Source organism: Uranotaenia lowii, chromosome 2, assembly GCF_029784155.1.
Source record: "Uranotaenia lowii strain MFRU-FL chromosome 2, ASM2978415v1, whole genome shotgun sequence".
Taxonomy (NCBI): Eukaryota; Metazoa; Arthropoda; class Insecta; order Diptera; family Culicidae; genus Uranotaenia; species Uranotaenia lowii.
This window is the reverse complement of record NC_073692.1, coordinates 278,666,199-278,683,810: the sequence shown is the minus strand read 5'-3', so window position 1 is coordinate 278,683,810 and position 17,612 is coordinate 278,666,199. Positions and strand designations below refer to the sequence as shown.

Here is a 17,612-nt window from a genome sequence, read left to right as displayed (position 1 = left end):
TTCAGGCCATTTACTCAGCCCCAGCTGGGGTGAAGGTGGTTTTTTGTTCTTGCTGCTGCTGTTTTCGCCAGCCATCGTTTGTGTTCGCGTGTGGGCGAGCATAGATCAAACAATCGTCGTGGAATCATCGAATTTGCACACGCTATTTGTATAGTCTGTGGCCCGCTTTAGAAAAAAAAAACAGACGGCAACAAACCACCACCCAAGATGAGCTGTGCGTGTGTATTAGAGTGCCTCAAATGACCCAACTTTTGAAAAAGTGATGTGCTGCAGTAGACTGAGTCGATTTGGGGTCATTTTTGAATTTCTCAAACCCTGGGGTCTTAAAAGCTTCGTTTTGGTCCAAAAATCATCCATGATTTTTGCAGAATTTTTAAGTAACGTTTACATGAGTAAATTTGAACTTTTAGGTTTGTATTGGATAATTGAATATTTTGTACTGAAAAATCAACATCATTTTTGTTTCTTCTGTGGAACCGAGCCTGCTAATAGTTTTTGTGCCAATTTATAAATTTCTTACTGGAAATTTTCCGCTGAACAACTTTGTTGAATATCATAACTTCGTATCTTTTTAGACAAAAAAGTTATTAGCTTTTTAACAGGTGATTTTTCAGTACAAAATATTAAATTTTCCCATACAAACCTAAAAGTTCAAATTTACTCATGTAAACGTTACTTAAAAATTCTGCAAAAAATCATGGACGAGTTTTGGACCAAAACGAAGCTTTTAGGACCCCAGGGTTTGAGAAATTCAAAAATGATCCCAAATCGACTCAGTCTAGTGCTGCATGCTAGAATTAATCCTAGGCTTAGTGCAAGATCTCATGGCAAATTTGGGCCAGATCGGATCACGGGAAGGGGTCGCTCAACGAGCCTGAAGTTTGTATGGGATTTTGAGACTTTTTGTTCGGGAATTCCAAATTCTTCAGATGTCTTTTAAAACAATTTTTCCTGACTTCTCCAGCAGTCGACCACTGAGCACATTTTTATATCGAAAAGTATGCTTGAAAATTAATCGATAAATTTGGTACTGCAACGGCGCAAATCAGATCACACCGATAGCCATTTTTCTTTTCCATTAAGCACTATTTTTTGAATCGCAATTAATATATCCCGGGAAGCTGCTTTCCAAACTTTACCCATCATTACACTTAACATCAACGTTATCCTTCCTAATCTTTATGCATAATTTCATGATTTTTTGGCTATTTACAGTACTATTATGACAAATTTTCACGGAACACGAAAAAATTACGTCAGATGTCTAAAGTTCATGGCCAACTTCTTCTGTAGATATGTGAAAATTGATACTAATAAAATTGCAACAAAAAATGAAGATGAAACACAGACAAAAAATTTACAAAATTTCATTCGACCTAGTTTCTTTTTTCCCTTTTTTTTTTGCTATTTTGTGTTTTTTTTTGTCAAACACATTTCCCTTTTTTTTGTTAATTAGGTTGTTTTTTTTTTAATATTTTCTAGTTTTTGTTTGGCAATTTTTATATTTTTCATTTGTATATGTTGTTGTTTTTGTAATTATTTTATTCTTTTTTTAATTTTTGGTCTTTTTTTTTTGTCATTTGTGCAATTTCGTCTTTTTTTTAATTTGTTCATTTCCGATTGCTTTTGGGTCAAACTTAGTGGAAAGTAAATAGACCACCCTTTAGAAAAATAACGCTTTATTAACCCATACGAGGCGAGTTTTTTGAAATTTTATAATCCATTTTTAAAATATTTTTGGAATGATCAATTAAATTAAGTGAAATTTCAATATCTAGATATATGTTTTCTGCGTAGGTACATATATTTTATTAACTTTTTGTTACTTAATCCGTTAATTCGAAATCAAAACAAACATTAGTCACATTTTTTCCTATTGCTAGCTTTGTAAAAAATCTACTATAATCTCCTTTGTTTTCTATCATTGCAGCAAATCTCTCAGCCTGTGGCAGCTTTCGGACGCCACAAAATTCATCCAGATGATCTTCACTAGCGACGGGCAGCTGATGGATTGTGAGTTCCTGCGACAGAAGCACACTATCAGCACCTTCCGGCAGCGATTCTACGGCGAAATCGAACAGGCTCGGTCCCGCAACTTCTCCTCGCCGCTGCCAGTGCGCCATTCGCTCGTTTCCGACCATGACTTCCGGGAGTTTTTGGACAACGGTATCATGACTTCGGAGATGGAAGATCTGCAGTACAGCGTGCAAGAATTTGCCGATGGATCGAAAGCTGCGCTGGAGAGCGATGCTTTTGGTCTAAGGAATTTGACCTATATCCCGCTGCGGGATGAAGCAGACATACCAAAGGACATTCTAAAGATGCTAAATTTCCGAAGACTGAAGGCCCAGTGCGATGAGAGGCACGAAAAAATGCGTGATATCGCCCACGGACTGCAAAGTGAAGACGCCGAGCAGCGACAGGAGGCCGACCAAACCCTGCAAAGGTATTATTCATTTCTTGATTTTATGAAACTTGTTCCCATCCTTAGCCCCTTTCACTGTATACATAAACCCCTGAATCTGAAACTAACACCCATCATAACCTGTTCGAATCTTTTGGCAAAAACTAACATCCCCCCACCGCGAATGGTTCCCGGTTTTGGAATTTGAAAAAAACTGCTCATAACGCACATTTCACAATTGCACCCTGGTACATCTCCAATGCACGTACAACACCTCCAAAGAGAACGAAACCCATTTTCACCTGCACGAGCCCGGATCAAAGATTGTAGGTCTTTAGCTAGAACTGGAATTGTACATTTGAGGAATAGTTGTTAAGAGGTTAGGCTTTTCAGTTTCGTCGCTTGACGTTTCGCTGAATTCACTGCGTTCATAGCTGCTGGTGGGGAGCGAAACAAAACGAACTCGACCTTCCTAGCCTTGGTCGATGGATTGCATTCGTCGGACCTCGCATAGCACTGGAAGTGGACAGCAAAGCGGCGAAGCGATATTTTGTTGCTTTTTGCCAGGTTGGGTGGCTCCATATATGTATAACGTTGGTTTTTTTCTTCCCCGTCTGTGCGCAGACGTGGGGCGGTGCAACAATTTTGCTACAGTCGTTTTCGTTGCGCGACACAATGGTGTTGCGCGCCAGGGTGCTCACTTACACGGGGTTAAAGCAGTTGAACAGAAGATTTCCATATGATTTAGGTATTATAACCAAAGAAAACAAAAATAAAATTAGTTAGAATCAGGATTTTAAAAAAAATTATATAGATAATTATTGTATGCTAAAGTGAGGTAAAACATTTTGAAAGGAGTTATAAATTTCGGTTTGGCATAAAATTGTTGTTTCGGAATCCCTTCAGTTATATATTTTGTTATAGTTTAGAAATAGTCAGATTATTGTTTTCAGCACATTTTTCTTTCAACTTTACTAGTTCATTTTGCACCTCCAATTTCCTTTCATTTATTATTTCTTTTTGTTTTGTTTTTGGTTTGATTTTTCTCTGTTCTTTTTTCAATTGGTTTCATCGTTTACTTATCGTTTTCAATTTGCTTTTCTTTATCTTTTCGATCCCATTCGTGGATTTATGTTTCTTCACTTCCGTGTTATTATTGCTAACGCGTGTCCGTCACGCCTCGACCCTAACTCGTCGTCATCCGTCAACGTTGACCCAACGCCCCGTGTATCTAGGCATAAGCGTGCGATTGCCGATTGGTTCCTCTCACCGAATACCAAATGGTGCGGCCGGGGACACTCCGCCGAACGGTACCACCAGCTAGGAGGCGCTTCGAGGGCGGACATGTGCTGCCGGCAGCACGACTACTGTAAACTGAACATTCCCGGCATGGCCACCAAGTGGGATCTGTTCAATTACAGGCCGTACACGATCAGCCACTGTAGCTGTGATCAAAGGTTAGTTTTTGATTTGCGGAAAAAGGGAGAACCCCGAATTGGTTTCGGGTTGATCTAGTGTTAAGTGAAATGTGACGTTTGCTTGAAATTTGTTTGATGCAGATCTGGAAAAGTCCCCTTGAAACTATTGTCATGAAAAAAACACCCTTTTAAATGAATTGATCAGAAATTGCTTCTCATCTGAATCTGAAATCAGAATTCTTAATCAGAATGCTGCATTTGGATTCTGAATCTGAATTCTGAATTTGGATCCTGAATTTGGATTCTGAATTTGGATTCTGAAACCGAGTTTTAAATCTGAATTTTGAATTCTTAATGCTGGAATTTGGAATGTGATTCCTTAATTTATATTCTGAATCTTAGTTTTAAATCTGCAATTCCATTCTTAAATCTGAGTCTGAAATCTAAATCTGAATTCTAAATATAAATTTTGAATCTGAATCTCAATTCTCAAACTGCTCTGATTTTGAACAAATTTGAATCGGGAGGCGGTAAAATATGAATTCTGTACTTAATTTAGAATCTGCAATCTGAATCTTGCTCTGAAATTGAATTCTCAAGTTATGATTTTCAATTCAGAATCCTCAATTCAGAACTTTCAATTCTCAATGCTAAATAATTTGGAATATGAATTGGCGGCCTTGGATTTCAGATTTGAGCTTCCACAACTTGTGATTATGATGATTTGCTTTGTTCAAATTCGGATAAAAGAAACATAATCTTTTGGCAAAAAATTCAATGCCTAAGTATACCATTGTACCTAACTTATTACTGCTACAAATATTAATTTTATCCCCGGAACATTTATAGTGATTTTAAAAAAATAGCCCGCAATAGTCCGAATCGAGGAAACAATCGTTTGAGTACAAAATTCATGCCTGATTTTTGTTTTGTTATAAAAAAAAATCGAAACTACTGATTTTGAAATTAAATTCAAGCATCAAATTGCTATAGCCAAATAAAAGCTGATCCGCATGAATACCTAGGAATAAATTTATCAAGAATCAATTTTTAATTAAAACTCATAATCTTGCTCTGAGCATCCGAAGCATAGAAAGCTCAACCATCTCAAAAATCGCGTTCTGATTTGGAAATTCTATTTTATATACAAAACAAAAAAAGTGTTGCGATATTACATCAAAAACGTGCACATAACTTGAGTTGCAAAAGGTATCTAATATTACACTCCCTTGATGTAAAAAAAACGATGTTAAAAAATACATTATATGCATGTATCGAGTAGACAAATTCGAGCTCGAAGATAATGTTGCCATTTCAATGTGGTTGGATGTTTCGAAATTCGCTTAACTTTCTCACAGACTTGATTATTTGGTTCTGTTTATTTTTGTATTTGAGTGTCAAATTCTAGACCCTGATTAAAATATGGATTTGTTTCGATACAATGATCAGGATATCAAATGAGAATAAAATTGAAAAATCATTCAAATTGTTAGTATGTCGTTTATTTGAAATTATAATGAATATTTACTACTGTATCCTCAGGTTTTTAGTGCCCTTATTCTGAGTGAGATCTTTCTTTTGTGGGATATCCGGATACAAAATTTATACCTAACTCTTGTGTGGAGTCACTAGTCTTTTTAGAAGAAATTTCCCCTTTAAACGAATCCAGCAGCTCCCATTACAATGGATTCTTCGTAATCCATTGTAAGATAGATTCATAAGATTCATTTCACTCGATTCACTACAATAATTTATCAATGCGATGAAGGATTGATGAGAATACTTCCTTACGGTAGTTAGATTTTTTTAGCCAAATTCCTATCTTCACGAAAATGAAATCATAATTGTTTTTATCTTTCATTTCCAGGATTTCATCCGCAAGCATGATTCTACTTTTTCACGTTGCAAATCTTTACTCAGTCAATGAATGGAAACAATATCTCATTGATAAGTGTCCTCTAAGAAATGCTAAATTTAAACTGAAAAAGTAAAATATTTGAGCTCTAGAAAAAAGATGAAAATGAATTTCGTTTTCAGAATAGAGTTTCCAACTTTTCCATACAAATCATACAATTGTGATTTACTCTTGAAAAACGTATTTGAAAAATTACAAGAAATCAGAGATGAGTGTTGACTTGTTGACTCACTGTTGAAACAAACAACCTTTTTTTCTGCAACATGAATACATAAGTAATCCAGATAGCTTAAAGATCTTTCACCAATATTAAACCAATTTAGTCAATATTTTGTTGTTTGCAATAATTTCATTATTTTGTTTCAATTAAAGTCGTTTTACCATCTTTATGAAAACAATCTTTACAAACGTTGCAGTTTGCAGACAGTTACTGATCTTAATTTTTTTTTTATTTCTATAAGTGCAACATGTAGCTTTTAATTTCAGCTTTCTTAAGCATTAAATAAATTTTTTTATCGATTACTTAATAACTGATCTACAACCTTTTTTTCTGAAGCATATTTTTTCAATTTTTTTTCTTCGACTTTGAATAACATTGATATGAATAGTTGTAGCTCATTTTTTTTTCTGAGAATCATATTTGAGTCACGTTACAAGCTTTTCAAAATTATAAATTTTGTACAAATCGGTTGAGAAACAAGAGATTTACAGTCGAAAAGTTACCGTGATTTTACCGCTCGCGGTATAAATATTTATAGATACAGTGAGCGACATAAGAATAGTACCACTATGTGTTTTGCTTGTCAAAATATGGATGATTGAAAATCACGAAAGTTTTCTTCTACAGTGTGTCCTGAATTGTTTAACGGATGAATCGAACATAAGTTTACTTTTTTTGGACGTAGCAATTGGCGTTGAGGACCAAAAATGTGAAAAAGGGGTGCGAAATAAGAATAGTACCACTTGAGTTTTTCAACAAAAACAAGATTATTTTTAAAAATTCACTGTGTAAAAGTGAATAATAATGCTTCTACGAATTATTTGAATAGATAATTGCATTTTAAGGAGTTTTCTAGAATTGCAAAGGTTTTAAAAGAAGGGGTTTAAGAGATGCTCCTCTAGCGTTAAGGAATTTGATATTTGAGCTGTAATTCTTTACCAAACCACTTACTTTCTTCATTAAAATTACGTAAAATGACAAAACAATCATTCGAGATTTATATTGAATCAGATAAAAACAGGTTGGAATACATAAACGTAGATTTTTTTCAGTAAACCACACTTATTTCAGTTTCAAGTCATAGATGGCAGCACTATCTTGCAATGAATACCAAATTAAGTCTCAATATTGATTTTACAGGTTTATTCAGGCCCATATTCATCACTTTGAGGTGATTTTCCATCACAGTTTTGTGGAAGTTCACGCTGCAGAAAGCTTTTCCGGATTTGCAAAAGAATCGCCAGCACAAGAATGTACAACCGTCAATATTCCTGCTCATCTCACCTTCCGATTCAATGGCAAATCATACCAATGACACTACTAGCTGTCTGATCCATCAAGTTCCATCGAAAAGTACAACTTTATTCTGATTATCGGTTCAAAAAATCACTTTTAGTGACCTTCATGCAATTCTAATTATTTTTTGATTTAGTGATCTTAGAATTTTCAAGGCGTTCATACGGTACCATGAACTTACTTCTTGACCAAAATCATCCAGCACACCTTAATTAATCCCGGATGTTCGAAAATGGGCATAAATTTGGTTAAATTGCAAGATAGTTCTGCCATCTATGACTTAAAACTAGAGAAATAGTGTTTGACTATTAGAAAACATTAGTATTTTTGAATTTCAACCTGTGTTTTGGATTCAAATTCAGCCTCAAATCTGTGTTTCATCATTTTGCATCATACTTATGAATGTTAATGAAGAAGTCGAGCAGTTTGATAAAGTATTATAGCTCAAATATCAAATTCCTTGACGCTAGAGGAACATCTTTTAAAACCCCCTTTTAAAACCTTTGGAATTCTGGAAATCTCCTTAAAATGCAGTTATCTATTCAAATAATGCCTAGAAGCATTATTATTCACATTTACTTAGTAAATTTCACCCCTTTTTTCACAAAATTTTGGATAAAAGTGAAGATGATTGATTTAATGAATTTAAGGAATGTAAGAGATTTTTTCAAGCGCTATTCGAAAGTTTCAGCAGGGGAATTGAAAAAAAGATCAATTTTTCTGACTGATTTGTCTAGCTGACTAATCAACAGGCCTGACTTAACTTCTACAAGGTAAAAAAGCTGCCCACAGGTAAAATAAACAAAATACGGTGGTCAAATTGTGCGCAAAATATGGATGAACGAAAAAAATTCAACAATTTCCTAATGGACAGCGAAACAAACTCTTTAGTGGACACTTTGCAGGTTGCCAGCCAAGAAATTTCTTTGATAAGTCTAGCCTGGATGTTTCGTAGATAAACAAGTGGAAAAATTGAAAAAAAATGATGTCTTGTACTTGAAGAGGCTGATGGTTTGTTGAAACTGCAATTCAAGCGGTGCTTCACAACAATTGACACAATAAATTTCTAAATATTTAACGAAGACAACCTTCAAATACGAACGGTTTTCCTTCATAGCATTTAAATGAGTCTCACAAAGTTTATACTCTGTTTCGGCTGGATCTGAAATCGTGTCATTCAGCAAAAACTGTGGTGGAGTGATAAAAAGCCAAATTAGTTTTTTTTGTGCCGTAGGAACGGCAAAATTTGTTATAACTTCTAGCCGTGGGTTAAATTTGACAAAAAGATTAAATTTCAGAGCGCTTAACATTTCTGATATAAGACTTTACAACATCAAGTTGAAAAACCAATTTGACACATCAAGAACAAAAGAATTTATCAAAAATTATCCTTTCAAATTTTACGGTGTGCATTTTGATGTTTTTAGATATTTAAGTTTTAGTTTAAAAGCTTCCGAATAAAAAATTTTCATTTTACAACTCACAGCTAAAATGACGATAAGAATCGAAACAACAAATTTCAAGCAAACTCGTTCACATTTGGGAAACGTAAGAACCAAAGATCAGTTGACTGAATAGTTGTAATAATTTCTAGTTATAAGATAAAATTAAGATATATTAATCAATCGAAAGAGAGTGAAAGAGTCAATCGCTATAGAAAAAAGTCAAATGATGAGCAACAAGTGTGACCCTAAAAAACGAAAGGTGCGAAGCACGCATTCGAGTGGGATCAGGTGTTCCGATGTGATTTATGTGTGTTTATGCAGCAAAGACCTGCATCGACCGGGAACCAACGGACGACGGACGGAAATCATTTGATCAATGTTTTATGTGTTCCTTTTCGTTAAAACACAATTTATCAACCTATCAATACCTACCTGTCGACATCAACACAGTCCCCTTAACATATTTTGTTTGTCCTTCCCGGTAGTCTGTTGTAAATCCTTAAATCCATCCTGCTTCTTCAAACAGACCTCCCTTCCCAAAACCCGAAGGCGGAATTAAAACAAAAGATTCGAACCACTTCACACCACCTTCCCCCGATGATCGTTTGTTATCGACCCTTTAAATTGTTGCCTTCCCTGCCTTTTGAAAAAAAATACTCACACTCTTCAAAAACACAAAATCAAGCAGACAACGTCGGGATCTGTCCAGCATGCTCCGGGTGCCGGGCACTAAGTGGTGCGGTAAGGGCTGGAGCGCGCGCAACTACGTCGAAATGGGCGGCCTGTCCAAGGCGGATCGGTGCTGCCGCCAGCATGATCTGTCCTGCCCGTTTTGGATCCTGGGCTTCGAGACCAAGTACGGCGTGTTCAACTGGCGCGTCAACACGCTGATGCACTGCAGTTGCGATGAGAGGTAAATGATATGGAAGATTGTTTGAAGGCTTTAAGCGAGAGAGACAGAGAGGGGAGACGAAGAAAAAAAAACGGCATCAAGATGATCAACGATCGACGAGAACATCCGACCTGGTGGTTGGGTTTGTAGATTGGTGGAGAATCAATTTCGGGGCGTTTTGATTGATTTACATGGTAGTTTCGATTGCGGTTACGCCAACAATAATGCGGTATGTTGCTGTTAAAAGGGATTAAGTTGCCGATCACTTTCGGTTTTAGGCCGTTTTAACACACCATCAATCAAACAAACGAAAGAAAAACGGATCAAGGGCTACCGTTTCGAGGGATAGAGAGTGGATTTTATCCCACGATTAACGATCGAACGAATCGATCAATCAACCGCTATCGGCTATTCGGTAGCTGCCGATATATCAGTTTTATCCATTGTTAGTACAGATATTATAGCACAAATCGAAGCTGGGAATAATGTATTTTGGATCATTTCTATCGTTGGTGGGCCATCAAATCTTCACACCTATCACAGTTAGGGAAAACAATTTCGAATGTTTTGCTTTCCAAATTCCGTTACTTGCACTGTGCAGCATTTTACAGTTCATATGAAGAAAACTTGTTCATTTTATATTTTTGGAATATTTAGTAGGTACAAAAAAATTGCTCTTATGATACCCCCACTCAAAATTAATAACCTTATTTTCTGTTTAAAGGAAGATCTTCAATGAAATTACAATTTTCATTGAACTTATAAATCATAACCTCATAGAAAAATCTTTTTGAACTGAATCAAAATACGTAACTAAAATAACAAAAATAGTTAGGTATTTTCGATCATTTTCACCATTTCAAAAAATTATGATTTATTTTTATAAACGGTTGAAAAGTTCAACACGAAAATAAGTGAGGATTAGAATTTATTAACTTCAGAAAAAAATTCAGCTTGAATCTATGTTGGATTCTCTTTGCCTTAAAATTCGCTAAAATGACAATATTTTCCCTTTTGGAGAAGTGAAGTAGGCGTGTGCCGAGAAAGACCGTGTTTTTTCCATCTGCCAAATTCAAACTTGCAAAAAATTGAAATTTTAGTCAAACATTCAATTATTTACCGGAAAATCGTTTTCAATTGCCTCAAATCAAGTATTATCAGGTGTTACAAATTGTTATTATCGGAAAACAGTTTACCAAGAAATGGATCCGCAATGGAAGTTTCCTCGATAAGCAGTTTTGTCTAGGATTCAAGGTTCCGGAGGAACGGAAAGTCTTGATTTTTTCGAGGACGGCAATCGGGATGATGATGAAGCTATCTGGAAGAACAGCTGCTGGTCGTCCGGCAGGAGGTACTGGAAATAGGACTCCAAGGAGGTCTGAGTTTTAAATTGTCGAGATGCAAAGCAAATTTATCTACTCTTTTTTTTCTTTTAATACTTCCAAAATTCCTCGGTAAAATTATTATTTTGAAAAATTTCATTGAATGCTGAAAATTTTTAAAATTATTGATGAACTTAAAAACTAATGAATATCATCATGACAAGCAAAGTTGTAAATAAGTGTTGTTATGAAGGAATATTACAAGACCGATTTTTAATTTTTGAAAACAAACAAACAAATTTATTGGTTTATTTTGATAAGACAAACATTACTGTAGTTAAAAACATTTTCGTTGATTTTCCTTTTTGAATATCGTACAATAAAATCCTTTTATTCCTTTTAAAAGGGTTTGCATTTGATTCGTTTCGGTTTGTTAATTTGAAGTCTAAAATATGATTTAAAATCTGTTGATAAATTTTGACACAAAAATTTTTTTTCATTTTTTTTTCTTGATTTTTATTGATATATACTCTTTTGGGTTTTATTAGTTTGAAAGTTACATACGAACGGAGAAATTTTTTAAAATTTTCAATTCATCCTCGTGTTTTCTTCATAGACAACCTCTAAAAGATAAGAACCGAATTCCAACGTTATGCAATAGACTCTATCAATGGGTACCATTTGAGTGGTTGTAGTAGTAACTTTTCGATGTTCTTGGTCGAGCAAACCACGAGTAAGATATCAAATGATTGAATAATTATTAGGAATGCCATCACTCGGTCTGTGATCTGCCCAAGAATGGATGTTTACATTGGAGGTTTCTCGCCTGTTTTAGGCCAGAAGAAAAAAAAACTAAGAAATGTTAAATTAATTGACACACAGAAAGGTCATCTGTCAAACCGGAGAAAGATATTCAAAAACTCGTCTGCGATTCCTTAACATAATCGTCCAACGGTTTCATCCAGAACCAGAAGACCACACCGGGTGACAGTTGCTGGACCTCTGGTTTAAATTTTGTTAACAAATTCTTTTATGAAATCGGATATGCAATCTTCTTGGCCGTTTGCCTTATTGAAATAAATGGCATTAACCAGCTGATTTTATCATTCTCTGCCCCTTGTGACCACTAAACATTCGATTCGCAAAGCGTCGCCTCAGCAGCAGCAGCGGCATGTCTCAATTTGCCACGGTGCTTCTGCGTTTGAGGGCCGTTAAATATGAGCCATGTTTTGATCGAGTGAAAGCAGGCAATTGTGGGAAGGGATTCAGATTTTTTTTCTCTGCTGTTGGTTTTTGTTTAGGTTGTCTGTTGCCATGCTCTCTAGACACAACATAAGTAGGAGATAGAATGTATGGATTCCGATGAATCGGTAGAAATTCGAACCATCTGCCGGAGGTTTACGAATAAAGTTCTCCTCGGTATCGCCAATTCAAACGATTTGGCACAGTTTTAGCCGAGTGTTCCCTTTTGGTAATGAGATTGATTTGCCAGATATTGTCATGGTTCATCATCGATGGACTTTTTGTCTGTTTCATTTTTGGAAAAATAGTCGACATTTGAGATGATAACCGTGAAAATTGACTAAACTTTCCATTCTAAACTTTTGAATCTTGTCTGCAAAGTTTAAGTAACATGGGAAATAAAATTTATGTTCTTGATCCCCATCTGGACGTTGTTCACAACGTATCAGTCCATGGCTGGATTGTTTTATAAAAAGATGCCAAATCCACAAAAGCTTTAGCGCTAGATGATCTTTGTGAGAAAACGATGGGTTTTAGAACACGTTCATTAATTTGTTGATAGATAAAAAGGATCTAATCTTTTTAATTGAATGTTACTTTCAAAATACAGCTGTGAATATTTTTTTTTAAATTGAAGTGCAGTAGCTTTGAAATTCATCAATCGTAATGAAAAATTCTTTTTAGGTTCTTAAAAAAACCCACCTAATCCCTTCTAATGTTGAAAGCAGGGTAGCATTCGCATAATAACTGTTTGAATGTACCCCCATTTCAAATAGGAAGGTAGTTACGAGAAAGAACATCATGCCGGCGTTGTTCTTTTATATCGAGCAATTGCAGCAAAACGCTGTCTGTCATGACTGACTGAAGGGAGAATCTGTGCACAGAAAGGTAAATCAAAGGTACAAGTGAGACAATGAGTAAATTGTACAATAAAAATGTCAGCAGCAGCAACACCCACATTTTTCGTCCCGGCTCGAGCTAGGGAGAAGAATTATTCGCGCAAAAAAAAGGAAAAAAAACTTCCATCTGTAAACTTCTACGTTGAAGATTGTGTTATTTTTTTTTAAGGCAATGTTTCTCAAAGGATATTGCCCTAAATACGAAAATGAGAAATGGTTATCCTATTTAATGCGTTCCATCTGACAAATCGATTTTTAAAACAATTTAAAACAACGAAATCCCAATCTGATGATATTTCAATTAAAACTCCTTCAACCGCAATGCGATTACGCTACGAAAGGCGTATAATGCATTTGATGTTTCACCGAACTTACCGAGAATCATCTGCTCATTTTTCCCATTGACGATGAACGTCGTCTTCTGTTCGATTTCCAAAATCTCCCCATTCATCCTCACTATCACAAACGGTATCAAGTGTCTGCCGTACGGATCCTCTTATGGAAGTAGAGATTGGGGGTGGTGGATTCTGGGCCGCGCCAATATCCGGACATGGCGCAAACTTTGCGCCATCATTCTTCCACCGGCCACGGTCAAAAGTGATTGTGGATGGCAGTTTTATGACAACGCCACACCGAGAGGTGCAGATGATGACGTGTGCGGCGCCAATTTTTCTTGAGACGCTTATTTTTTCCGATTTTTTCACTCTCTAGACATCTAGACTTCTATAGCAAGTACATATATTTTCTTTCTTTTCGCAGTGGAAAAACTGGTGACAATCTTTTGCGGTATTCGACACTTGTTCGTTTGTTTTCGGGTTCATCATTTGGGTCAAGATGATGGCTGATGCTGGGTAACATTTGTTACTAGCATAGTTACAATTGAAAGCGAAATGAACGAATCGGAATGTAAAAATGGTACACATTTCTTTACATTGAACTTATTCAAGCACAAGTAGTGATACCAGAAAAATGTTACAAATGGAATTGTTCCATACTTGGTAATTTACATAGTTGGTTCTTCGCTAGGCACTCACATATTTTTGATTTGCCATCAGCATCAATATCTTAAGATGAGTCAGCCTCCATGTGCGATTGATTGAACTATGCAATATTTCCCAATTGTTGATCACTAAAGGGTGTCCACGATGAAATTACCACACTAATTTCAACTCTACTAACTTTTTAACCGTTGGATCGAATTCAATGAAAATTTGGGTGGAATTTGTTCATAGTGCATTGTTTACATCCTGCAATTGTTTAAATCCTGTGATCAAAACTCGCGGAAATGGAGTCGAAAGAACAGCTTGTGTGTGATAAAATCTAGCGCATTCTTCACGAGAACAAGGATCTCTCGCATCGTTCCATCACTAAAACGTTGAAAATCGCGAATTCCACAGTGTCACGAGTGACCACCAAAAATCACAACCGTGTAGTTGGGGCCTTCAACCGAAACCCGAACGCCGGGATGTGGCCAAGAAGCTGCACCTAAGCCGAAGTTCTGTCCAGAAGGCCAAAACTAAGGCTGGGCTTCGAACGTTCGAGGTTTAAAAGGCCCCTAATCGCGACGAGAAGCAGAACAAGTCCACCAAAACCCGTGCTAGGCAGTTGTACCTCAACATGCTGACGAAAGTTGAATGCTGCATCATGGACGACGAAACCTGAAGGCCGACTTCTAACAGATCCCCGGCAACCTGTTTTTCACCGCACCCAAAATTCAGCCTCTGTGCCAATGGCGTGTAGTCAATTACATAGCATCATTGGTACAAGAAGATAACGCGATCGGTGCTGATTCGATTTGCTCTCACCGGCATTAATCTCCCAAGTTAACCGAATTGCGTATGTCTAAAAGAAACAAAATAAAAACGCTTTCACGTCCCTCCCTATCGCATCACAAGACGAAGAAGGATAGAAATAAATACCGGCCAACACCAGGCAGCCAGCGAACCGAGCACTGTGCGTGTGAATGTAGCAAAAGCAACAACAAAAACATCCTTCTGATTCAATCCCTTCAACCAACCAACCACGGCCGAGCTGTGCGTGTGTATGCAGTAAAAGCAACAACAAAAAAAACATTCCTTCAATTCAATTCGCCGGCAAACAACCACGGCTAAGCTGTGCGTGTGTATGTAGCAAAATCAACAAGAATATATTCCTTCAATTCACCGGCAAACAAGCACCGGCCAAGCTGCCCGGCTTTAGCAGCTGTGTATATGTAGCGTGTGTATGTAATAGCAGGCAGTAAGCAAAGCACAGATCTCATTCAATGGGTTTCCCGTTTCCTCCACTCCCGTTCCCTTTCCCGTTTCCATCGCAAGACAAATGAATACCTTGAAAGGAAGCCAAACGCCGGGAAGCCACTGTCGTGCGTTTCTTTTGTGATTGATCGGTAGCAGAATGCCTATGACAAATATCCCTCTTCCTGCATGAAGCTCAAATAGTACACTGGTTAAGGTGTCGGTCTGGCAAGACCATTTGGTTAGTGATTTGAGTTCGTTTCTCCCTACGGGCACTGTGGTATATATTTTAATTTTCTTGTTTCTGGGATGAATTATCCAATAGGAACGAAATCCCATAAAATGTTTTTCTTGTTTTGCTTGAATGTAGTGGGCATGCATCATTTTAGTTGGGAGCCGAGTCCTTATGCCAGTTACGGTTTTTCAAACATATCTAGCGTAACATTTAAAAAGGGCGAAACTAGCAGTTAGCTCGAAACGAGAAAAACACGTTTGAAAATTCGGAACACCTATTCAAATCCTATTTATAAAATCGACCACTTTTTGTTCAACAAAATCAAAAAATGTGCATTACATTCACTTATTGTTCGATGGTTATCAAGAACTTTTACCTTTTTCGCGAAATTTCAGAGATTTTCGAGTTTCGCCCTATTATTGTTTTCGATTTCAGTTACGCCTGCAAGTTTCGCCCAATTGATCGGCCGTTTTTGTTTTGGTTTTGAAGTTACGCCCATTCATCCTACACGCAAAAACTAATTAGGCCGTTTTGTCACACACGGTCAACTCAGTTACGCCTTTTGGATCTACACGAATAGAAAAATTCACTCCATTTTGAATAGGCGTAACTTCACGTTCCAACGAAAATGCATCAACAGGAAGTTTCGCCCAATTGAATTTTATCAATTTTTTGAAAGTTTTAAGTAATTTTAAGATGAAACCGCGTTTGATAGGTAAAGTGCAACCGCGTGCATCCGGAATGACCGTTAACTTGATTTGTTTACATTTGGCAGTTTCGCCCTTTTGAAATGTTACGCTAGATATCATCTTCGGCACAGTGCACATTTCAGCGCATTATCGGCACAGAGATGTGCTAAAAAGGCATTGGATTTTTGCAACCTCTTCTATGGGTGCGGCCAAGGATAAGTTCAGCGTCCCGGAGCATGTCCGCACTCAGAAGATGTCCAAATTTGCGAATAAACACAAGGTTGGTTAAAATACTCCTATTTTAGCCATGTTTAGATTAAAATGCAAATTTTTAATGGGATTTCTTCCTACACCCATAGAAGAGGTTGCAAAAATCCAATGCCTATTTAGCCCATCTCTGTGCCGATAATGCGCTGAAATGTGCACTGTGCCGAAGATGATATGTTTGAAAAACCGTAACTGGCATAAGGACTTGGCTCCCAACTAAAATGCTGCATTACCACTACATTCAAGCCAAACAAGAAAAACATTTTATGGGATTTCGTTCCTATTGGATAATTCATCCCAGAAACAAGAAAATAAAAATATAACCACAGCGCCCGTAGGGAGAATCGAACTCAAATCACTAACTAATTGGTCTTGCCAGACCGACATCTTAACCAGTGTACTATTTGGGCTTCATGCAGGAAGAGGGATATTTGTCATAGGCATTCTGCCACAGATCAATCACAAAAGAAACGCACGACAGTGGCTTCCCGGCGTTTGGCCGCCTTTCAAGGTATTCATTTGTCTTGTGATGGAAACGGGAAAGGGAACGGGAGTGAAGGAACGGGAAACCCATTGAATGAGAACTGTGCTTCGCTTACTGCCTGCTATTACATACACACGCTACATATACACAGCTGCTAAAGCCGGGCAGCTTGGCCGGTGCTTGTTTGCCGGTGAATTGAAGGAATATATTCTTGTTGCTTTTGCTACATACACACGCACAGCTTAGCCGTGGTTGTTTGCCGGCGAATAGAATTGAAGGAATGTTTTTTTTTGTTGTTGCTTTTACTGCATACACACGCACAGCTCGGCCGTGGTTGTTTGCTGGTGGATTGAAGGGATTGAATTAGAAGGATGTTTTTGTTGTTGCTTTTGCTACATTCACACGCACAGTGCTCGGTTCGCTGGCTGCCTGGTGTTGGCCGGTATTTATTTCCATCCTTCTTCGTCTTGTGATGCGATAGGGAGGGACGTGAAATCGTTTTTGTTTTGTTTCTTTCAGACATACGCAATTCGGTTAACTTGGGAGATTAATGCCGGTGGGAGCAAATCGAATCAGCACCGATCGCGTTATCTTCTTGTACCAATGATGCTATGTAATTGACTACACGCCATTGGCACAGAGGCTGAATT

At 37.1% G+C, this 17,612-nt stretch overlaps 1 protein-coding gene across 7 annotated transcripts in view; it reads left to right on the top strand.

The window, feature by feature from the left end:
- Window positions 1-17,612, top strand: part of LOC129746034 (uncharacterized) — an 86,778-nt gene that overhangs the window by 59,305 nt on the left and 9,861 nt on the right. For 4 of the 7 annotated variants that reach the window (XM_055739453.1, XM_055739454.1, XM_055739455.1 and 1 more), the window contains exons 3-4: window positions 1,931-2,446; window positions 9,384-9,611. In XM_055739453.1, coding sequence (XP_055595428.1) covers window positions 1,931-2,446; window positions 9,384-9,611 — 744 coding nt within the window. Of the gene's footprint in view, window positions 1-1,930; window positions 2,447-3,639; window positions 3,862-9,383; window positions 9,612-17,612 lie in introns of all 7 variants that reach the window. The other 3 variants (XM_055739458.1, XM_055739456.1, XM_055739457.1) reach the window with 3 other exon arrangements.